The 23,893-nt window shown below is 42.1% G+C and overlaps 2 protein-coding genes across 6 annotated transcripts in view; one reads left to right on the top strand and one right to left on the bottom strand.

Annotated features, from left to right (window-relative positions):
- The window catches only part of pkd1a (polycystic kidney disease 1a), a 55,922-nt gene extending 42,639 nt beyond the window's left edge, over nt 1-13,283 (top strand). Inside the window, exons 35-55 of one of the 2 annotated variants that reach the window (XM_029498439.1) lie at nt 18-213; nt 543-713; nt 811-954; nt 1,038-1,248; nt 1,343-1,469; nt 1,576-1,683; nt 1,921-1,970; nt 2,345-2,559; nt 2,661-2,739; nt 2,843-2,949; nt 4,233-4,435; nt 5,027-5,221; nt 5,313-5,452; nt 5,872-6,002; nt 6,164-6,248; nt 6,373-6,510; nt 7,093-7,264; nt 7,376-7,666; nt 8,547-8,681; nt 9,429-9,749; nt 9,973-13,283. In XM_029498439.1, coding sequence (XP_029354299.1) covers nt 18-213; nt 543-713; nt 811-954; nt 1,038-1,248; nt 1,343-1,469; nt 1,576-1,683; nt 1,921-1,970; nt 2,345-2,559; nt 2,661-2,739; nt 2,843-2,949; nt 4,233-4,435; nt 5,027-5,221; nt 5,313-5,452; nt 5,872-6,002; nt 6,164-6,248; nt 6,373-6,510; nt 7,093-7,264; nt 7,376-7,666; nt 8,547-8,681; nt 9,429-9,749; nt 9,973-10,950 — 4,197 coding nt within the window. In that variant the 3' untranslated portion in view covers nt 10,951-13,283. The remainder of the gene's footprint in view (nt 1-17; nt 214-542; nt 714-810; nt 955-1,037; nt 1,249-1,342; nt 1,470-1,575; nt 1,684-1,920; nt 1,971-2,344; nt 2,560-2,660; nt 2,740-2,842; nt 2,950-4,232; nt 4,436-5,026; nt 5,222-5,312; nt 5,453-5,871; nt 6,003-6,163; nt 6,249-6,372; nt 6,511-7,092; nt 7,265-7,375; nt 7,667-8,546; nt 8,682-9,428; nt 9,750-9,972) is intronic. The other variant, XM_029498431.1, reaches the window with a different exon arrangement.
- Nucleotides 12,740-23,893, bottom strand: part of tsc2 (TSC complex subunit 2) — a 24,445-nt gene continuing 13,291 nt past the window's right edge. For 2 of the 4 annotated variants that reach the window (XM_029498459.1, XM_029498451.1), the window contains exons 27-42: nt 21,782-21,943; nt 20,293-20,451; nt 20,035-20,147; nt 19,371-19,613; nt 18,815-19,063; nt 18,032-18,121; nt 16,286-16,443; nt 15,485-16,083; nt 15,011-15,089; nt 14,841-14,927; nt 14,569-14,755; nt 14,351-14,490; nt 14,195-14,273; nt 14,005-14,096; nt 13,825-13,923; nt 12,740-13,717 (exon numbers count right to left, since the gene is read on the bottom strand). In XM_029498459.1, the coding sequence (XP_029354319.1) occupies nt 13,550-13,717; nt 13,825-13,923; nt 14,005-14,096; nt 14,195-14,273; nt 14,351-14,490; nt 14,569-14,755; nt 14,841-14,927; nt 15,011-15,089; nt 15,485-16,083; nt 16,286-16,443; nt 18,032-18,121; nt 18,815-19,063; nt 19,371-19,613; nt 20,035-20,147; nt 20,293-20,451; nt 21,782-21,943 (2,704 nt within the window). In that variant the 3' untranslated portion in view covers nt 12,740-13,549. The remainder of the gene's footprint in view (nt 13,718-13,824; nt 13,924-14,004; nt 14,097-14,194; nt 14,274-14,350; nt 14,491-14,568; nt 14,756-14,840; nt 14,928-15,010; nt 15,090-15,484; nt 16,084-16,285; nt 16,444-18,031; nt 18,122-18,814; nt 19,064-19,370; nt 19,614-20,034; nt 20,148-20,292; nt 20,452-21,781; nt 21,944-23,893) is intronic. The other 2 variants (XM_029498474.1, XM_029498467.1) reach the window with 2 other exon arrangements.

The raw sequence follows: 23,893 nt of genomic DNA, 5'->3' as shown, positions 1-23,893 counted from the left end.
TCCCTTCTCTTCCTTAGGAGCATTCAGGTCCACCAAGCCTGGTTGTGCTTTTGGTGTGTGTATTGGGTTTACTAAGCTACCTTGTTGCAGCACCCATCTTACACAAGTTAGACCAGCTGGATTTACGTCGTGCTGGTGTGGTTCCTCTCTGTGGCCAAGATGGACTCTTCAAATATGAGATCCAGGTCAAGACCGGCTGGAGTCGAGGAGCAGGTATGTTAGGATCAGAGTGACATGGCAATCAAAATGATAAAAAGGTAGCCAATGTGCTGTTTATAAAGCTTAATAACTTAGTAAACGTAAATTTTAAGTCTCAACTTAGTATACAAAAAGCAGCAACCAAATATTAACCTACTGTGAATAATAAGTATTATTTATTCGAAAAGTGAATTTATGTTGCTCCATTTGGAAAAGATTTAAAAACAGGAACTAAAGTAGAGAGCTGATTTAAAAAAAGGTAAGGGCACTTCAGCTACAGATTCTCCTGTGTGGATAGAAATTAAATGTGAATGAAAGTTAACACATAGTCTGTTGTCCATTAGGCACTTCAGCACATGTGGGAATTAATTTGTATGGGCGTGAGAGCCGCAGTGGACACCGCCATCTTGACAGCAGGGGAGCTTTCTCACGCAACACTCTTGACATCTTCCACATCGCCACCGACACCAGCCTGGGCAGTGTCTGGAAAATACAAATTTGGCATGACAACAAAGGTATAGACACACGCACACACAAAACAGAGCCCTATACTCACTGAAAGTTAAAGCTGCTAGTATTTGAGCCAACCATCATTTCATGATCCACCTTTAGGACTGTCCCCAGCATGGATGCTGCAGTACGTCTTGGTGAAAGACTTACACACAGGAAGGAGCTACTACTTCCTGGTTGAGGAGTGGTTATCAGTGGACAATGAAAGAACCGATGGGCGAGTAGAGATTGAGGTGGAAGCATCAGGTAAGAAACCGAAATGCAGTCATCAATGATAAATGAGGCTGGATGGCTGACGTCTGATGCCGGTCCCACTGTGCTCCCTTCAGACGAGGCTGTACTTCGACAGCTGCCCCGTCTCATGTGTTGCGAGCTGCAGCGGGCGCTGTGTGAGAGCCACCTGTGGCTGTCACTGAAGGAAAAGCCGCCCCGCAGCCCCTTCACCCGTTTGCAGAGATCCACTTGCTGCACTTTGTTGTTGCAGCTCTTTATACTGGCTAACACACTGTGGTACAGTATTGTGGTGGACAAGAGATACAGGTACAGGAATGGGTTCTGTGTTTTTTAGTCCTCTCTGCCTCTGTCACATTGCATCTGATTGTTCCTACATTTGAATGGTGGCATGTGCTTTCAGCCCACGGGCCGTGTCAAGGCTTTCTTTGTTAAATGGAGACACTGTGGCAGCAGGTGTGGTGACCTGTCTGATTGTCTACCCGCTCTACCTGCTCGTGTTTACTGTCTTCAGAATGAGCCGCAGCAAGGTAATCCGATCAAAACCAAAACAGGATTAAGGTTTTTAGTGCTTCCCACAGGTCACTTGAATATGTTTTCTCTCTGTGTGTGGGTGTGTTTGTGTGTCAACATTAGTGTGTTTCAGTGGAGCAGGTCCCAACACAAGTGGACCAGGAGTCTGTGGAAATTGATGACTTGGACAACTCTATGGCTGGTAGTTCCTTCCTCTTCTTCAATGACGAGGTACAGTCTGAAATTTAAAATTGAATCGTGCCTGATGTCACAGTAGTGAAAGTTCAGAAGCTTTGATGTATTTTTCAGTTTATTATAGAACCAGTTTGATATTAAAATAATTTTCATGGTTCTGGACAAGCGGTTGTTTAAGAAAAGCCAGAAAGAGAAAAATCAAATGCTTTTTCCATGTGAGGTCATTAGTACATGTTTGTCTCCCATCTGTCTGTCTGTCTATCTAACTATCAGACAAACTCAGAAGAAACCAACGTGGATCTGCCTACCCCATCAACAAAAAGGTGAATAATTTCACTTGCTTTGGATAATGCATGACTTCTCTTGTTGGAATAAAAATACCAAGTGTAATTGTCAGATGAAGTTAGAATAATTAAAATAAAAGTCAGACACTCGTAATTTAGAAAGTTTTCTGAAGGTTTCCTCTGCTTCATATGAAAAGAGAAAAATAATATTTTGTTTTTCCTGTTACTTGTCTCAAATACAAACTTCAAAGCCATAATTGTCTCAGCGCTGAGTTCAGTGTTGTTATGGGATCGTCGCTCTCTGAGAAGCTGCGCATTGTTCTGTAAAGGCAGAGAGGAAAACACTTTTAGACTAACTGAATAATTTGCCGAAGTCCTGTAAGATAACAAACATCTCCCACTGTGCATTGCAGTGTGGAGAGCTGGGGCATGGCAGACGAGGAGACGGAGGACAGGGATTGGTCAGAGCTGTTGAGTGATGTGTCCGTGGTGGGAGGGGCGGGACACGGAGCAGGAATGCCCCGACTGAAGAGAGGCCAGGGGAGCAGGCACTTGGGTGTCGACATGACCTTTAACCCTGATGAGGATGAGGGAACTGGCCAACACAACAAATACTTCACTTCTTCAGGTAACCAAATGAAGACACTTAAACTCTGACACAGGAGACGCTCAGACTTTCTGTGGGCGTCATGAAGTCCAAACTGAAGTCATGCTTCTTTTCACTCTCAGATGAGGATCTCATCAAACACATCCTGGCAGATAAACAGAATTTCTTTCCTCAGGCTGATGAAAGTGAGATGGCTGACCTGTAAGTTTGATCTATGAAATAGAAAGAACTAATACATAAGACACAAAGGAACAACAAAAGTACATGTGCAGACGTGCCTATGTCTAATTGTATCTTTGGTCAGGTCGAGCATTTTGGGAGATAAGACTGAAGTTATTCTGCTCCATGAGCCACTTCCTCTAGAATCTGACAGAAGGGACCCACCGAAAACGGCTTTCACCTCCAACTCAGGTGTGTGTCAAAGTGTAACCGTGTGTGTGTCTGTGTGTCTGCGCGCGCACTGTATATTTATCATTTAACTAACATTTGACTTAAAGCAGTTTTATTTAAAATGTATTAAAGTCCTTAATGTTACCATCATTCTCACTACTGAATACATATAGTTCTTATAGTTTTACAAACCCATTAGCATTTCTCATGTTTACATAAATACCTTTGAATAAACATGTTTCACCACTACTGTTGCAAGAAGGATCAGTCTCATTAAGATGAATGGTTTCCCGTATTTTCTGTACCTTCATCTTTTACCCTTTTCATGGGACAAACAAACTAATTTCCTCTGTACTATGGACGGACTGGACCCCAGGATCACAGGAGAATTATGGCAGAAGAAAAGATCTGTAGCTGGCTTTGTTCATTCTAACTTAAGGAACTATTATTGGCCGTTCGCTATAACTATCTCTTTCCTCCTGTCAGCACTGATATTTAATATAAATTTTTGAATTGTTATTTTCTATATGGTTTTGTGAAGTTAAGGGACCTTTGCAATCACATCATCTTCTGTAATTTTAATGAAGTGTGGAAAATGGGAAAAAAATCAGATCAGTTTTCATTTATCCAGTTTAGACAAAAATTGTCGAAATAATATTAAACCCTACCAAACTCAATAACTGACAAAATTTTGGCATTGTTTCATCTAAACTGTTTCTACTTTCAGACTCTGTGCTAAGGATTTAAACACAGTGAGAAAAGTATGATGATTATTTTCTTAAAAAGCAGGTCATTTTGAAGAACCATAACAAAAATGAGTAATACGACTGTTACTGTTACATGCGTCATGCTCTCACTTTCAGCCAGTCCTTTGTTGTCAGAGAAAAGTTAAATCGAAAAGTTAGCATTGCTTCAGCATGGAGTCAAAACTTATTAGGGGATTGTTTATACTGCTTTACCTGATTATTAGTTTGTTTAATTATTTCAACCCCTTCAGACTCTTTATGAATGAACTTTTAAAAAGCTTTGGAATTTATTTAACATTCAAAGTGTGAAATTACCTTCAACTGTTGTTACTTCTTTCAAATAATATAATTAAGATGCAAATTCATTACAATTAATAGTCAGTCCTGCAAATTGAGAATGTGTCTGTTCTCAGAAGTGCCTTTCTTTATATTTTACTTTGTTGCTTTATCATTTCTCTCAATCCCCCACTGCTCTTTTCATTTTGATTTTTCAGTTTCCTTTCACAGATCATTCTTGTTTTAATTATCTCACTCCTCGGCCTAATCTCTCCCCTCCAGTCGTGACAGACGTGTGTCGTCCCAGACGCTTCCCTCCCTGGTGTGGGCGTGCTGCATTGTGGGGTAGCTGGGCAGTGATTGTTTCAGCCAATGGCGTTTCAATTTGGGCAGGCCTCGGGTTCAGTCAACACATGGCCATGATGTGGCTCATCTCTTGTTTGGCCAGTTTCCTGTGCTCGTGCCTGCTGTTGGAGCCAATCAAGGTAGACGCATGTTTATACTCACACACATGCATGACACTTTATTCTAGTCGCTTTTTTTGTTTTTAAGTTATTATTATTTATGTAGTATTAAATCACAAAGATATTGGTTAGATAGTTATGAACTCACTGAATTAACATCTAATTCTCTCAGCACTAATAGCAGGGAGCTAAAGCAACTATCTGCTGGGCACAGTTGGAAAAATTAAGTGAAGAGTCACCTCCTTCCGTAGGTGGTGGAGCCCGAAGCATAGATTAAAAATATATGAAAATTATAGAGCAAAATGTTAGAATTGAACTCTGTAGTTCTTTTAGTTATACACCAGGAAAAAACTGCAAACACAGTTGCCATAACAAATTCTATGAATTGATTATATTATCTTGTGTTTACAACATCTTGTGCTGTTTTGAAAAATAGCCCAGCTGCACACCAGGCTGCTTTTCATTACTTTTCCTTGTTCACAAAAAGCTGAGGTTTGATATATGCACTGGAGGCATTCAAAAATCATTTTCACTTAGTTCCCATCTGCTTGTGATTATGTTAACGTTTTGCATCTTCCTATTTTCATTGTCACACAATCCCCTGCTCCCCAGGTGTTGTGTGAGGCCATTTATTATGCAGTGTGTTTGCGTCGGCTGCGGCCAGAAGACCAGGATATCCTTGTGGAATTTCCCCGCGTGGAGAGAGTGGTCCAGCGGGTCTCTGAGGTTAGACCACCACAGGGCTTTGCTCTCTCCCAGGCACGGCACCAGGCCCGCAAGGTCCACATGCTGCACACCATGCTGAAGGTGAGCCGCAATACATGGATAATGCAGGAGTCTCTTGTTATATAATCTCCATGCCTCATTTATGAACAAAACATTTGTTTTGCATTTTCAGAATTTCCTGGTTTACATGTTTTTCCTGCTGGTGGTTTTACTTCTCAACTATTCTGACTCAGCCAAAGACGCGCACAGCCTAAGACTGCGCAATCAGCTCCAACAAGTCCTATACTCACCTGAGTATCACAACATCAGCAGGTACACACACGTTTTTGTTGACCTCATAAGATACTGTGCTTGTTCAAATAAAAATGTGTCTGTGAAAATGTTAACCTTGACCTTTTTTATTCGCTTATCCCTTTGAGAGAAATAACTCATTTTTCAGTTAACTTCTGATCATCTGCTTGTAACATTTTTTCTTTTCTTTTTATTTTTTTGCCAAACACACAAAGAGCCTATCAAGCCATTCAAAAATGGTGTTTTTGGCTGCTCCCATGACCGACGTAAATCATGTGCTGCTCAAACCAAGAGAAGCAAAGTGTCTTAAATGGTGTTTATTTAGATGTGACTGGAGTTTTCTCTAGTCAAATCTCTGGCCATCCTTTGTGTTATATCTACCCAACATGATTTTCTTCAGACAGCAATGTGTGTGACGATTAGCATGATTTTTCTTAAAGCCGTGATGAAATTTTAACATGGCTGAACGAGTCCCTGTTACCACGGATCCTGGACGACTCTGCCCTCTTGAGAGACACGGGATGTGTATTACTTGGCACACCGAGGATGAGACAGATCCGCGACACACAGGGTGAGACTCGAACATGGTCACTGAGACTTCAGTGATCTGACAGACACACTTTCTAACTGCATCTGAATTTTCACGTGTGGCATTAAAAGTATTGGGGAGTTATTTTGGTTATTAGTTTAATTAAACCTGAGCTTGATCTTGTTGACTTGTTTTTTCTGGAGGTGGTACCAGGGCAGGTATTTGGTTTAAGTCCCCAACTGAAGATACTGAGGATTTCACTGCTGTTGGTGCCAGTGATGCAAACCGGTAAGAAAGGGATTGAAGATTTTGCTAAAAATGCAGGCATGAAGTATGTAAGATAGATTCAGCTTTAGTTTTTTTCATCTGGTTTTCTTTAATGTCTCATTTTCCCATCTGTGTATCCTCCCAGCCATCTTCCCGCAGTGTGGCCTTTTGGTCAATTGAGGGAGTACAATGGCAGCAACATGGTCCACCAGCTGAACAGAAGCCTGCAGCAGGCTTCTTCGTCCCTACAGCAGCTGCAGGAGCTGCACTGGTTTGACTACAGGTAGGCCTTGAGGTCATCCAAACACTTTTAAGAAATTTTAAGTCAAAGGCAGAACTGAGCATAATGACATCATAGCATGCAGCCATAGATCACATCAAAAAATTACACTGTGATTTGAAAGAAGGGTTTGGTCTGATTTCATTGACCAGGTTTATCCAAAGTCCAGGGGTGAGATATAAGGGAGTAGAAATGGAGTGTGATGTGCAAGTGTACTCTGTTTCACAATGACTGCAATAAAATAGAAGAATGCAAACTCAAGGTTTAATAAGTCCCTGCAGTGCAATTTGCCCAGTTGCTGACGGCAAGACACAAGACATCAAACTTTACAGTCAAAGGTAGAAAACAAGTCTCAGAAAACAGTAAATATGGACCCTCCTGTTCTGAGAATGACTAATGGTAATAATAAAAAACAAACGTCCAGCCCTGTTAATACAACAAAACTGAGTCCGTTTTTGGCTTTCACATGAAGGAAACATTCTGTGAAAGCACTTAATCTTTAAACTATATTAATAAAATATCCAAAACAAGAAATGGCTGCAGTATTTTGACTCCTGAATCATGCCTTGATGTGTGTGCTCCCAGGACTCATGCTGTGTTTGTGGAGTTCTCGCTCTACAACATCAACACAAACCTCCTTGCTGTCTTCTCCTTCCTGTTTGAGTTCCCGGTTTCTGACCACGCCCAGTCCAACCTTGACCTACTTGTCATCACTCTTTGGCCAGTCACAGGCCTGGATCTGCAAATCCTTCTCGTGGTAACTCCTGGCAGCCTTCCTATCACTGCAAATATTTATTACAATAATCACTGTTAATACTACTGAGCCCTAAGAGGAATCTTTGAAACTTGAAACTTCCTTCATTTCCAGATCATCCTGCTTGTCCTGGTCTTGTATTTCCTGGTACGGGGGATCCTGGGATTCCTCAGGGAGGGCTACAGGTACCTGCTATCAGCCTGGAGACTCCTGGGAATATGTAAACTGACTTTGGCAGTGTCCGTGTGCGGGCTCCACCTTAGCCGCTGCGCCATGGCCAATCAGCAGTGGGTGTCGTATGTGACGTGCCCACGGGACGCCTTCATAGATTTCCAACCGGTGGCCACACAGAGTCAAATGTACACAGTCATGTCGGCATTGCTGCTGTTCATACTGGTGCTGAAGGTAAGAGAGACAGCGGGAGATGGATAGTTACATGGATTCGTTTTCCTCATCCGTTCAACGATGCATTTCAGAGAATGTTGTTAAAGAGATCTGTTTAAAGTGTTCAGGATTTTGATCATGTTGATGCCATATGTTTTTAATATCCTCTACAATTTCCACAAAGAGGCCAAAACCAACAATGAATTTATCTCACAGTATCTGCAGCTTGATACAACCTATTCCCTGCTCCATTGATCTTCAAAAGAATTTTTAAAAACACAATCATGAGCCTCAATCATTGCACCACACTTTAGTTTTTAGAAATTGGTGATAAGGTGTGCAGCTGAACATTTTTCACAGAAATATGTTTTCTGGCAGCACGGCGGCTCAGTGGTTAGCACTGTTACTCCAGAACAGGAAAGTTGTGGGTACGGTTCCCAGGTGTCCTCCCCGTACTCCGGTTTTCTGCCACTGTCCAAAGATTAATTGGTGACTCTAAATTGTCTGTAGCTCTGAGTCTGGGTGGTTGCTGGTCTGTGTGTGTCTCTGTGTGTTGGTGACCTGTCCAGGGTGACCCCGCCCTCACCCAGTGGGAGCTGGGATTGGCTCCAGCAGTGGTAGAAGATGAATGAATAAAGATATGTTTTGCTATTTAAGGAATTTGCAGCACCCAAATGATGTATCCTTTCCTTTTTATTATTTCACCTGAAAAAGTAAGCGATGGTCTCATGTTTGAAAGAGGAAATACGCAGGAAATGAACTCAGGAATATTCCTCATTCCAAGCTACACAACTTGAAGCATGGGTTTTGGGAGGTTAAGGGATTTGACAAAAGTATCTGGTGTTCAAATTTTCTCTCATATTTTTCCCCTCCCTCCCTCTCGCTCTCTCTGGCCATAAAGGCATCCCACCAGTTGCGGTTTCTCCGCGAGTGGGCCGTGTTTGGCAGAGCGCTCCGCCGGTCCTTCTGGGAGCTGCTGGGAGTCGCCCTGGCATTACTGCTGTTGATGCTGGCTTACTCACATGCAGGACACCTGGTCAGACTTTTTCCCTCCCAGTTTTTCTCTCACTGAACCTCTCCTACACACAGACACAAAATAAATACTGAAAATTTGCACATAATACTAAATGTACCGGCAAATAACCTTGTGTTTATTCATCTTTTATATCTGAGATTATGTTAAATTCTCCCATTTACAGTCAGTTTTTTTAATAATCAGCTGAATTTCCTAGAAAGCCTTTGTAATCACAGACTGCATAACATGGCTTCTTTTTTGCTATTATAACAATAACTGTTTACTGAAATATGACAACATTTAAGCTTTAATCAATAGCAAACAAGAAGTCTCTCAAGAAGTAGATGGCACCCATTAACTTGTTATTTACAAGCAATATCCAATTGATTAAACTGTACATGAACTAACACCACACAAAAGATAAAGGACAGAGAAGGCACTTTTTCCCATAGCAATAAAACAACTTAGTAAATAATGATAAATGATAAATAATGATTTTAAAAAAACATCAAAGCTCTAGAAAAAATTTGATTCAGCTTTTTCCACTTGCCTTACTTTTGGTCTTTGGTGATAAGTAGGACATTGTAAAACCTGTTTTCATAAAGTAGCCTTGAATCATTAGGACTAATGAGAAGAGAACAATATTTTATCTGTACAGCATCTGAAAAAAAAAAATTTATATATATATATATATCAACTTACTTTTACTTACTTTTTTTTCTGTGTTGAATCATCAGTTTCAAACTTATTTCCTGCTCTCTCTTGCAGCTTTTCCACTCTGTACTGGACGGCTACGGGAGCGTGAGCTCCACTTGTCTGTCTCTGTTGGGCGCTGGTGGCCTGTTATCATGGCGTCCTGGCTGGACAATGACGGGCCCCTCTAGCACCGTCTCATCACTGGTGTTCCACCTGAGTTTCGCTGTATTTCGTCTCATGTTGCTTTGGTTGGTCACTTCTGTGCTGCTGAGGAACTACCGCCGTGCACGAGCAGAGCTGTACCGTCCGGCTGTGGATCTCCAAGACTACGAGATGGTCGAGTTGTTCCTCAGACGACTCAAAATGTGGATGGGACTGAGCAGGGCTAAGGAGGTGCATTTCCTGTTTCAAATCTACAACATATTCTCATCGAAGAAACACAATAGTTTGACCAATATTTATGAAGATTTCAGAGATTATGATGATGATATAAAAACAATGAAATAATGTTAGTTGACACCCTGTCCGTGACCATGTCTCTAGCTTTATTTAGAAAGATCTACATCAGCTCCCATAGTTTCCCTCTAATCTTCCATTTTCTTTTTCATGGTCCTAGTTTCGTCACAAGGTGCGTTTTGAAGGCATGGAGCTGCCACCATCCCGTTCATCCTCTACCAGCGACTGTAAATCCCTCTGCCTGCCTCCGCTCGACGGCCCTGACTGTCCACCCACACCAGACAGTGTTGATGCCGGCTCTGAGGCCTCGTGGCGCCCGGCCTCCTCCAGCCCGTGCAGCCTGACAGAAGCCCCGGGGATGGGACTGGGGCTTGGGCTAGGTGTGAACTTTGGCCCGGGCCCGGGAATGTTGTCGGGTGGCACCAGTTGGAGAGAGAGGGAAGAAACTGAAGCCTCCAGGCTGCTTCCTACCCTCGATGCCCTGCTGCAACAGATCGACCGTGTCACAATGGCAACAGAGGACCTGTACCACATCGAGTGTAGACTGGAGAAAGCCCAAAGGAAAAGGAGATGTCGAGGGAGAGAAAGGGGAGGCGGTGCTCAGGGAGGGAGGAGTGAGGCGGGACAAAGGGGAAAGAAGGATGAAAGGGACTCTGGTGGATGGAGAGAGAGAAACAGTGGCAAAGAAAAACACAAAGGGAGCAAGAAGGGTAAAAAGATGGAGAAAAGGGAACTTTCAGTGGATTCTGGAAACACTGATTCAAACCCCAAAAAGACTCCTGTAGCCACACCTGTTCCCTTTTCAAAGCCCAGAGGAGCCTCAGCCTCCACACACACCATCGCTCCTCACTCATCTGCTAAGTCTGCAGTCAGAACACTTCCACCCACATCCGTCTCTGGTTCCTGCCCCCCCGTCTCATCAGCAAACACTCCCTCAGCCCAAGTGCGCCCAACTGCACCTCCATCTACTCCTGCCCCTGCCTCAGAGAAAGAGACCCTGCCGTCCTCCAGCCTGTTCAACCACCCCGCTCACACCACCACCATTCCCACACGGAAGCGAAAGCGCAAGCCCCCACCCCTCAAAAATAAAGTACATCCCAATTTGGACAGACATGGCACTGGACACCCCAAGTCCTGAGGAGAAAATGAGGGAATGAGAGAATGTGGGGTTAAGGACGAGAGGAGGACGGGGACAGCAGGTTTTGTCCCCAGGTGCTCCCCTCTAAACCCAGAGGAAGAAATTTAAAGGGAAACCATGAAAGCAGTGAAATGACACTAAGGAAGTGATCCATCCAAATCCAGTTCAGTCCTCTTAGAAACAAGGTGCAGGTCACCAGATGCAGAGTGAGCTGGTTCAAACGCCTGTGTAAAGATCAACATCCATCCCTCATTTTCCCCAAACCAAAACTGATCCCTGGCCCCATGTGGCCCTGGAGGTCACATGGGGCCGCTGACAGGAGCACATTAGCGTGTTCACCAGAGGACTTAATCAGCTGACAGTGCAGTCAGTCTTTTTGTATATCTCAGAAAAAAAACAAAAAGTGTTGGTTTCTCATTTATGTCGTCCGTCCACATATTTTTATGTTTTATATTTTGGTTACCATGGGTACATGTGGCCTGTCTGAAAACGTTTAATGGCTTTGAACCCAAATTTGCATATAGGCACACACGGATGTATGCGCACATGCAGGTTAACATGTATAGAAATAACACTGTAGGCACAGACATGCTAATCCTAATGTGTCGTACACTTCAGCCCACTGAACAAGAAGAACACACACACAGACAGACACACACACACACATACTTATGACTGTTGGGATCCCAGCAGCCAGTTCTTCAGGGTGCGGATTTAACCGTCTTCTCCATACTGGTCCAGAGAAGGATGGATGACTAATGAAAGGAAGCCATGAGCAGTGGCAAGTAGCAGGAATTGGTGGTAGCAAAGGACAAAGTTATGTAGATAGGAATGAAGGAAAGGAACTATGGTGCTCTGGTTTTAGAGACAGACAGTTGGGGGTCCAAGAGGGTTTTTCCTTCATTTATAAATCGTACTGAACATTTACACAAGTTCTCCCATCATAAAGCTATAATGTCTCCACCTCTAAATGTTTTTTTTTTTTATCGTGTTCAATATGGTTGATTTGAAAGCACTTTTTTTCAGAAGCAGATTGTTTTTTGTTTTTTTGTTTGTTTGTTTTTTTATGAGTGTAATGTAGTGGTTTAATGGTGTAAAATAATAAGCTTGGTATCCAAACCAATAGAAAAGCTTCACTCATACTGTTTCTTGACTATAAACGTTGCCAAAGCTTTTGCATCATTTATGCATCCTGAGTTGCAAACTAATTCATTCATCCATTGTGTACTTAGCACTTTATTTTCTGATGGAGCTGATCCAATGCCATATTTAACTCTCATGTGTCATGTTTTAACAGTGAAATTATACAAGTATTCCTCTAAGTATTATCAAGGTATTGAGTCACTAGTTTCCAGTTGTGTCTTGAGCTTTTGTCTAGTCTTTCTCGTGTTCGTTTTTGTCTTTTATCGATCCAACTTCCTGTGTGCAGTGGGCAGATCTCAGGGAACCCACACTTTCCCCAAAACCTGGAAAGATAACCAGGAAAACCAAAAGGAAATGATGTATTTTGTAATTAAATTCTGCCACTGACAGTGACGTCAGGCCTGTGTTACACTTCAGCTCTGCTCTTCTCTCAGCCAAAATGTGTGATGTTGCATTGGATGTTTTTATATTTTCTACAGATATAAAAGAGGACCAATTTTGCAAAGGTACTAATGGGTTTACCAAAGTGTGATTGGGGCACTTTTTTCTTCTCCAAGCAAATTCCCTAATTTTGATCCTTAATCACACGTTTTTCTATTTCAGGATGTTCTAAAAGAATGGAAAAAAGGCCCATCTTCTGTGTATGTTTCTGTATATATTGGTGCTCTGTTGTGTATATATTTTTGCTTTTCAGGATCAGTATCATTTGTGCTGCAGTAGCATTTTAATAGGTCAAGCACTGGTGTTGCAATTTCCAAGGTTTTATATTCTCTGCAGTCTAACTGAAAGCACTACAGCCAAGGCTATCAATGTATTCATGTAAATCTTTGTACACAAATCGATAGCAAGAAACAGGAAGCTCAGCATTGTATAAGTAACACGTGCACTGGCCTTCATATTCCTGCTCCGTGTACCGTATGTAATAAGTGCCCAAGCCCACCTTCTAGCTGCCTTTTTTGTGTTGCACGATGTCATTTGTTTTAAAGCAGTGTTACATTTTTGTCTTTGAAAATCTTTGTCTATGCTTTTTTTTTTCTTTTTTAAAATCATCTGTATTTTGCTGTTGCGGCACTTCTCATGCTTTTGCACTTGACAAAGTCAAATAAAGAGTTTGACAGCTGAACTGTGGATAATGAAACAGTCCTAGTGCACACGTATGTGTTCTCCTGGCCTGTGTCAACGGTTGAGGGTCTGCTAGTTGGTGTACACTTAATGTTATTCAAAGCAGAGACCAGAGTGCTAACGTTACACAGTGCATTACAACATGGACCCACTAATGATCCATTGTTGTTCTAACAATAACTACAGATGCTTTGACTAAACATAGCACAACTGCAAAATTACAACATTTTTCATGGTCACTTTTTATTCCACACACAAACACACCCTGTCTATGATTGTGCAAGTGTGTGTGTACACACGTGCATGTGTATGTCTGCCAGGATGAGAATTGTAATCAGACAAAATCTGTGAAATCATCCACTGTTGAGACAAGTCTCTTCCTCTGCCCAGAGGCTTCTGGGTTTGGTGCCGGAGTGCTCTGCTGAAACGACTTGTTCTGTGGATTGTGGCCTTGCGTAAGCGAGATGCCCGGAGTTGAGCGGGACTGAATGTCTTCTTGAGCCTTTGGTTCAGAGCAGAGCCAACAGGATGGATAAAGTTACGGGAGAAAATTGAAAACATCGGTCAAAGTGATGGATTGTATCCATTTCTTATGTGCATCGGTCTTACCCTGGTCCTGATCCTCTTAATGTGTCGTAATCTCGCCAGCCACTTAGAGGCATAAGCATCAGAGGGGTTCGCTCTGTACTGATGCACCAAAGATGCCATCTACAGAGAGACAGAGTGAATTTGAGGGTGTATGCGTGACTGGGTATAAGAGACAGAGATAAGGCAAAGACTTGCACTTACATTTGCATGCAGAGCCATCTGCCTGACTAAGAGCGGAAGGTTGCGGTCTGAAACAATTTTTGCTACTGATGTGTCAACTAAGCCCTCCAGGTCTGAAAAAGATGAAAGTAATAAATGTAAAACTAACAATAACAAAGAGAAAAACCAGGCAAAAAAAAAATACTACGACAAACAACACTGATCAACTGACCTTTTCTGCACTGGAGGGTGACCAGGTTACATTCATAATCCAGTGGTTTTATAATGACTTCTACAAAGTTAAACTGACCCTGAAGAAAGACAAGAAAAGCTGAAACACAAATATATGCTGCAGATCCTATTTTTTCGCCTCAGTGTGTGCATGTACCTTAATGGTTCCCAGTTTGTAGTCCTCTCCAGAATCATTATAAACCACCATGACAAAATCGTTGCCAATATGACGCTTTTTGTTGCAGCAGCCCTTGTCACTCTCCCTGTTTGGCATTAGTGTGGCTATGTGGAAGATAGCTGCAGAGACACAATTTCATTAATAACAATTATCATACACAGCCTCTTTTCATGTGTCATTCTTACAAAAACACATACCCTGCATGATGTCATCATGCCAACAGTAGGTGAATTCACCGTCATCTCCATACTGGTCAAGTCCTCCAAGGAAAATCTGATCAGGGTCACAGTCTTTAAGATGTATTAATTTGCCGAGGCCTGTTAGGAAGGTTGCGTAGCGGTTTGAACCGTACTCGTTTGACAGGATCGAAACCTCATTGTTAACCTGAAAAAGCCAATAGAGACATAAATAGGAATTTTCTGGCAACAATTATCAACTTAGACAGAAATCAGGGTTCATGTGTTTTCACCTGGCCAGCTCCAACAAACACCACTCCAATCTTATGGGTGTCATATGGAGGCATCTGATCCAGGACCTTCACAGCGCGGTCTATCACCTTACAGAGATGGGAAACACTGTCAACAGCACTATACATGGCCCCGGAGTGTTCAGGTGAGCCAGGCACAGAGAACAACTTACCTGAGTTTTGGGCAGCAGGAGTGGCTTGTTGGCTTCATTGCCAAAGAAGGGCGAGTGATACAACTGGAGAAAGACAAAGCTGGAGGAGACAAGGAGACGTTGGGCAGAGGCACAAGAGTTTTAAAAAGGCACAGCTGCCACATTTTGGTTTGCGCAGGTCATTGAAAACATAGAAGAAATTAATTCAAATGTATGAAAAGATAGTAAAAAATTATCTCAAAAATCGAAATCAAAGATTGCATAAGAAATGTTTCAATGCACTCCTTCAATAAGAAATTTTAAACCAAGCTGATATAGAATTCTTCATGCCAAAAAAATCTTTTACATTTTAATCTGATTCGTAAAATGTAATTAAAATTTCCTTCACTGGCAAGTTGCCATCTAGGGGAGAGCTGGGAGAGCAGAAATTGTCTTTCTGACTTGATGAACTGCATCCCTGCCTTGGCAGAGGCTGCAGTGGAAATTGTGAAGTACCTGGGACTAAGTCCAGAAATCTTCTCTGTGTTTCCAGGTCCAGGCCGACCATGGTATGATTCCCTGTCTGTCCTCCTCTCCCTCCTCGAGGAGGGGGCCGACACTGAGATTGTGTGACCCCGGGGTCGGTGACCTCCGCTGGGGGAGATAGGACCAGGTTGTGCCGCTGCTGTTGGAAACTCCAACCTCATTCTCGCTCCTCCACTTTGAGATGACACTACGCCTGGACATTCACTGCCTTGACTCTGACTTCCCAGTGCATTAATGTCCACCACTGTGCTTCCTTCCATTTTCTCTTTCTCAAACTGAGGCTGAGACTTACCATCTGAAGGTGCTCTGGGCCTCAAAGTGTCAGCCAGCACCATCTCTGACTCCATAGCAGCTTTGGTGAAGGCTTCAGGTAAGGTCTGGAGCTCTGGAGAGGAGCTTGACTTGTTCAGTCCATGACTCTGGGATTGAGAGTGACTTTGAAAGGGAAGCTCAGGTCCCTGGCTGCCTGGAGTGGAGGGGCCAATGGTAGGCTGATCAATAGGAATTGCTCCCTCACTTACTTCCTCCAGAGTTGACTTTTCATCGTCTTGACTGGAAGTGGAGGAAGACTGCAGGAAAAAGAGAAATGGAACTGATTTCAAGCTCTTTAAATTACCGTACCAGTAGAGTTAGCCTTTTCTAGCGGAATATCTTAGTAAAATGTGTGAAACCACAGTGTGGCAGTAGTAGTATTATTTACCATGCTGAAGTATATGCAGTATGTGGAAACATTCATAGTGGTATATTGTTTTGTGTGTGCAAACTACACACCCTGCTGAGTGTCCCAGGAGGTGGATTCTTTGTGAACTTGTCAGCAGACATGAAGATGGGGTCGGAGGTCATTGGCTCAAACTCTTCACTCTCCAGCCAATCAGGTGGGGTATGTGGTGCAGTGACCCCCATTCCTTCTTGCAGTACAACCACAGAGTCTACAGCAGGAGACAGTAACAACCATGTGGATCATAGGTGGGTGTATAAAAACACATCCTGGTGCTGCCTACTATTATAACATAATCAGAGAAACATGACTCCCAAACAAACATAAGATTTCAGCCATGAGCAGCGACTTTGATCGATCGAATCACACGCATGCTCTCTAAAATCTGAGCTCTAGTATGTAATCAATCAAATGACTCATTGGCCCATGACACAGAATTCGATTCATTCACTTGATCAAACAGCATGCATCTGAACACAGATTAAGATTAGCTTGAGTGAATCAGACCTACAAACACTGAGACCAAAGACACAGACAGATCAACACTTTGGGCAGCGTCTATCCGTCACTGCTTCCTCTACTGATTTTCCATCAAAACATGCATTTGTTTAGTCAGCTTGTTGAGCAATACATCAACCCTGAGGGAATATCGCAACTAAAAACACACTGCAGCTACTGCAACAGCATCCCAGACCAAACCCTTCAGCCCCATATCTCCCAAAAAACACTTTCCCTATATTCAAAGAAGAAGCAGCGGCAGCCAACACATTCCGGTGTATAAGAGTGTTATCCTTTGAAATACAGCACTAAAAGAATTTTCTTTGACCTACTGGTCTATCAGTAAGGCAAGGAAGATTTAAAAGTTGGATGAGGTCTGGGCTTTCCTGTTGACAATAACAAAAGGCCAAAGGTTAAAGATAGACCTGGGACTTGATTTGAAGAAAACAAGAGTTGAAGATGATGGTTAAGAAACAAATCAGGATGTGGTCGATGCACTGATTTATCCGAGTGCAGGCATGTTTTCAGCATCACTTGTAGCGGTTAACTGTTGTTAAAAACAGAAAAGCTAAACTCTTTCACTTGCACAGTTTTGTTTTAGCAATGAGCTTAAAAATAAAATCTTTCTCATTCTTCCCCATGCTCTCTCAATTTTGGAAAATAATGCATACTAGAAAATAAAATCCTCCATTTGCTCTCTTTCTAAAGTTAGATGATAAGTTCAACACCACTCTTGCAGTGTAGGGCAAATATAAAGCTGAGATCAAGGGACTTAGCTTAGTAAAACATTTCATCCCATCCAAGAGACAACTCCATTAAACTGTAACCTGTTATTTGTATGATTTTTGGAGAAAAAAAAAAATTAGCAGAGCATTTTCATTTTGATTATTAAAAGTAATGGTAGACTTCATTTACATTTGTACAGAGCTAGCCTGTTTTCACTTATTTCAAATCAACCCTGTTTATGCTAAGCTAAGATTCCAGAAAGTATTAAGAGTGGTGCTCTTCACCATTTAACATTTATCAGAAAGCAAATGTGTCCAACTGCCAGACTACTTTACTTTTGGTCTCTTCACATAATTTTTTTTTAACAATGCGATAATTAATGTACACATTTTTGCTGCTTACAATTTAAACTTTCATATAGTATGAACATAACAAATGTCACGTAGATCAAAGGCCACTATACCTTCTGTTGGTAGAATATTGTATTCCACTGTACAAGTGAGAAGAAATACACTAAACTGGGGTTTTTTGAGGAGGGGTCAGGGAGATGTGGGGTCACACATGGTGGACAGTACCTGCCCAGGAAATGCTCCTGTACAACCTGCCAGGGGCTGGAGGCCCTGAGGGGGCAGAGCCCAGACCCAGAGACCAGAGGGAGTCTCCCACTGCAGGTGGGAGGCCAGAAGATAAATTGGTGCACATGATGACACATTACAAACTAGCATGGCGGTGCAGATTAAAACAAACAAACAAGCACAAACCAGGGAAAAAAATCTTCAAGGCTAGGAGAAAATGAAAAAAAGAAAGGAAAAGAAAAAGAATTGAAGAAAGATGTCCAGTTTAAAAACTGAAGTAAATGGGCCTCCGGAGTGGGAGAGAAAAAGAAAGTCACAGTATACACTGTGCACACACGAAAATGGGGTTTTTAAAAAAAGAAAAGACGTTTGACTTTTCAAAGAAGATAATGTTAAAGCAGTGACCTTTGATGATCACTGACCAGAAAAACCTGCACATTGATCACCTTCTGGTTCAAATAAAGTACAGACAATCTGGTACTTAGCTCATTCCATTCAAGGGGACCTACGGCAAGCAGTCAGGGGAACAGGAGGGATGCATTCATGCGTTACATATGATTTGCTAGTTGATTCTGATTCTCTGATCTGCAGCTGTAACTATCTTGAATGTGATTTATCTCATTCATACCTCAGATAATTCAATGACATTTTCATGATCCTAAAATACTGGGAAGCATAACACAGTTGCATCGATCAAATACAACCACCGACAGGATAAAAACTAATCACAGACTTTCTGATCTTTCAAGCTAGCTCTGCCCAGATTCTCAGGCTGTTCCTCACCTGTGTTAGAGCGCTGGATCAGGTTTGCCTTCCCTGCAACACTGCTGTGTGTTTGGGTTGAGGGCTCAGAGACGGACGATGGTGCGGGAGCAGCAGTACTGGCAGGAGCACTGGCTGTCTGGGTGGGGGGTTCCTTCACTCCCTCCATTGCCATCAGGACACTGGAGAGCTCCTGCAACGGCATGTTGCCGAGCTCAGAAGAGAAGGGACTGGGTGGGTTCTCCAGACACATCAGCCAACTCGTGTTGCCTGTGACAACAGATGGAGCGACATTTTTTTTGAACTGGTGATAAATTAAATGCCAAAGTAAATCAATCGTTTTTACTCAGTAGTTCAAGTCAGCAGCAAAACAATGCTTGAGATAGGCAATCCACTGAATTAAACAGCAAGTTGCTTCTAAGTATTTTATAGGTTTCCATTTTCCCTTGTATCCACATGTCCCATTTCTGTGACTCCTGTTCAAATCTGTGCTAATACATTTTCATTTTGTACTGAAATTGACATACTACGTTTCTGAAACATTAATTCACTTGGTGCCATAGTGTGTTCTACGTACCTGATGGTCTCCGGATGAAAATCTCTGCCCAGCCCTGTGTGAGTATGGGAACAAACTCAGCCAGACTGGGGTTGTCTTTCAGTGGCGGTGGAGCAGACGAAGTGGCAGAGGATGAGGAAGGCGGCCCAAGGCTGTCCAGGGTGGGACCAGAGGAAGGAGAGAGAGGGGCGGCTAATTCACCCTCAGTGGGGGACACAAGAGGACTGAGACTCTGTGCAGGACCAGCACGTAACGCATGCCCACCTATAAGATAAAGTCAGACAGTCACAGGATGGTCATCACCAATCATTAGCTCTGCCTCTTTCTCACATTATGTTAGGCACAGTTTGAAATGGTAAGCTTATTTAATGACATATCTATGTGCAAAAGGAAAAAACCCCAAAGGTCAGCTGTAATAATATAGTAAACATATTCATGAATGTCATTACTGAATTGTATATTTGAATGATATACTGACACCAACATCTGACACGACATTTCCTATCTGGCAGATCCACCATCACAATTTCAAAAGTGGTACTTTGGTATTGTCTTTTGTTTATATTAATTGATATTCATTAGAAAATTCTCTTCAATACAAAAACAAAACTTGAATTTTAAAATAATGTCTATTTGAAAGTATAGAAGCCAAGTTTTACCTGTCAAGCATCTGGATATTCATTACCTGACATGGAGCGGACTCGTATGCGAGTTGCTCTGCTGTGTTGCTGGCTTGACTGGGACTCCAGTTTTGCTGGAGCCTCTTTTGTTATTCGAGTGTGCAGTGACGGATCTGACCTGCAGGACCAAGAAATGGAAGGGAGTTGACAACTGCCTTCACTTCACTTCTTCATTCATTCATTCACTCACACATTCACATTCTCACTCACACACAAACACACAGAATAAAAAGAATTCTTCAACTGTGATAGTGTTTGTGAACCTGGTCATTTCCCCTCCTCCTCCCAGGCGGTCAGGCATGTCCAGGCCTAGAAGTGCTTGTGTTCTGACTCCTCCACTGGTTGTTATTGTCACCAGTTTGTTTCCCACAAGCCAAGTCATACTGCGACCCCCTGCCAACAGGAACTCTGCTATGGGAGACCTGAAAGGACAGTCACAGGCTATTTCACTGCTATAGCCTCTCCAACATTTCTAAAACTTCACCAGTTTAAAGGTCATATTGCAGGTTAAAGACCACTTTGAATCAATGTTTAGAAAAATTATATATGTTGTTTCTTCAAAATATATTGGTATAGATATTAATTAGGCTTCTAAAGTCCTTTTGTGAGAAAATTTTAATTCCGCAACCGAAAAGTTAAAGCGGAAGTGACGTAGGCAGAGAGAGAGCAGTGAACCTGGGCAATAGAAAAACAGATCCTAATCTCAGTTTTGACACAGAAAAAAACGTTAAATATGTACAATTCCACACATGACAGACCGCAGCCCAATAACTTTGAGCCTGTTTTGTGCCCCAGAGAGCAGGAAGAGTGGTCAGAGGAGAGAGAAAGAGCTGTCAGTGGAGAGCAGGACAGGTGGTGTTAGCTTATGTAATAATGTGTTCATGTCATAATATTGCACAGATTACCATCATATGTCCGGCAACAGGAAAATGATCATCTATTCCAGACAGGAGTATTTATACTTACAAATAAAAAATTATCTTGATGAAGTATGTCATACTCATAATATCCGTCAACACTACGAGGTATAGCTGTACTACTGCCACCGGAGAGAATCACTTTCGAGATCCATGTTTTGTTTGAAAGGTGCTTGTGTGGGAAATGCGGGGCCATGGCCACAGCCGAGGAGAGCACATGCTGCAGGGAGGTAGATGCCTGCTGGGCCTTAGTGGAGAATGTCAGCCCCAGTCTCCAAGTGCAGGGCTTCACACAGCACCCGGGATTTGATGCTTGCTGTCTGAATCCCTCCGTGCTTTGGACAGCCTACATGCACTGCAGGCAGGAGCATGGACCTCTCCAGGCCAGCAGACATGAGTATGTTATGCAGGGCTTAAAGTAGTCCGGCACTGCGTTTTTTTGTTTCCTGTTAGGAAACCTGTGGACTCGATGTCCTGACAAGCTGGAGTTTGTGCAACCTCCACAAACGCAATAATTTAATAATTAATATAATTCTTTTATGATAATGATAAATGAATGCAACACTACACTACTGAAAACACACTGACTGATGGCAGAGCCTAGGATATAGCTCCATCTGCCTACGTCACTGCCTACACAGTCTTTTGGGGGGGGGGGGAGTGTTTTTAGAGGGTTAGAGCAAAACTGCCACTTCTTGGACTAAAATTTGCATGCGCGCACACACACACACACATACACACACATATAAAAAAATTTATAAAATAAACCTGCAATATGCCCGTGCCCCTTAAAGTTCCACACTCACAAACACAAACAGAAAACTCAGTTGCCAACCTTTTTGGCAGTGCAGAGAAGTTAGAAAACACATATCGTGCCATCATGTCCAAACAGGTCTCAGTGAGCTCAAGATGTACCGTCTTCAGCCCCTCATCCGCCTGAGTCACGGCATTTTCATCAGCCGAACCTAGGCTGCAGGTGGTACTTGAAGTATGCATCCTACAGCAGGAAACAGAGACAATGTTAAACACCAATGAAAGAAGCAGAGGAGCAAGAGGAGAGCACACAGGCTCCTACTACTTTTCAACATATAATCAGTGCCTACAGAAACGTGCAATAATATATACAGGTTAAGTGCGACAAACGCACATCTTCATAGGAATCAGACTAAGCACACCTGTGCACATCTCTCTCCACATCACATGCAATAACAACACATACACATATCTATCCTTATGTGTGCATATAAGCAAATGGACCACATAATAATCATAAGTTCTCGAGCACACAAACACTGACACTGACACACACACACACACACACACACACACACACACACTGGGACATGGAATAAGCCACATTAGAAGGGACAACCCCATGGTTATCTCCCGCAACACAAAGAAGCTTTTGAGGGAGGCTGAAGGGATCAATGGACTAACATGTTTTTATGCTCATTAAATCACAAGGATGCACAAAAATTTTAGAATTAGTATTCACTACATAGTGTGTGTCATCTATTTCTTTCCACAACAACCATCCCTGCGTGCTCTACAGGCAGGTCAGGTTGAAAGTGTGTTTACAGATGTGAATATAAGCCTCATTCAGGGCTGTAGATAACTAGATATGAACTGAGGATGACTGAGCCCAACTGAAATGTCTTTTTATCAGTGACAGGCACTGTTTCCATGAATCATCCTGACAAAAATCATGGATAAAAGAATAAAACTAAGAAACAGTAAATAAAACATGTCAGGGAGATAAGAATAATATTGGGAAGATTTATTTTATTTATTGAAAAAAAGAGCACTTGTCTTTGGATCTATTGTAGTTTTAGTAGTAGTTTTATTTTAATGGGGATGCATCTCAGCAGAATATGACTTCTGTCAATGTATCATGCATTTACAAGATTACATCCCACGTATAAAATCCAATTTAGGTATCTTCACAAATACAATTTCCAATGTTTTTATATAAAGGAAATATCGGGCACACAGCTAGAAAATTATTAAGTCCGAGAGGTTTGATGAAATTTCTCACTTAGACCAACTCCCAGTATGTGAATAAATAACTCTCTCACCTTGGCATTCTTCTACTGGCAATATTTCATTTTTCACTTCAATGTGTAGCAGACAAATACTCCAGACAACATGACCATGAAATGTTCACGACAGAAACAGAGTGCCGCATCTTCACTGCTTCATGACACCATTCCCACATTGCTATTCACAATAGTTCATTTCTGACTGCCTATGTTTTCAGCATTTGTAACATAAAAATAATCATTTTCTTTTATTCTTTTTCTTTTTCAAATCCAATAGTCAATATGTTTGTTTGTTTTTTTTTTTTGTAATTTCTTAAATGTATTTAGTTTTAACATCTTAAAGCCTAAAACACAGTCATGTTGTCTGAGGTGAAACAATTGTCCCTCCCAAGGCAGGCATCAATCTAAGATGTCACTGAGGTGGTACCATTTGAAAGAGAGAACTGGCTGGTCAAGGAAGAAGCAGATTTGGCAGCAGAAGCAGCTTAAACAGATCTAAACTGCAGTTGTTTCACCTAAAGTTTCATGTTTTACTCTGACTTTAAATACATGGTTTCAAAGATTGGCGTGTTGAGCTTTTACTGCCATCTACTGGGCATAAGGTGGTGTACCACATGAGCCAACTGCAGTGATAGATCACACGTCAGTCATCAAAGCAGGTATGCCGAGCAAAGATAAGCGTAAAGGTATGAAGAGAAGTGAGGTGAAGATTATATACATATATACGTATGTGCTTGTATGGTGATATGAATGCTTTGAGTCCATTATAAAACTGTATTGAAAGTTCACACCAGCCCATCTAGTCCTTAAATCCCACACTAGGAGATTGCCATGGTCATAGCAGCACAGTGTATGCTTGTGAGTGGAGCAAAACAAAAATAAGTCAAGCAAGCAAAGCTATTGTGTTG

Source organism: Echeneis naucrates, chromosome 1 (assembly GCF_900963305.1).
Source record: "Echeneis naucrates chromosome 1, fEcheNa1.1, whole genome shotgun sequence".
NCBI classification, from domain to species: Eukaryota; Metazoa; Chordata; class Actinopteri; order Carangiformes; family Echeneidae; genus Echeneis; species Echeneis naucrates.
The sequence above is the reverse complement of the archived record's forward strand: the minus strand, read 5'-3'. Positions and strand labels throughout refer to the sequence as shown.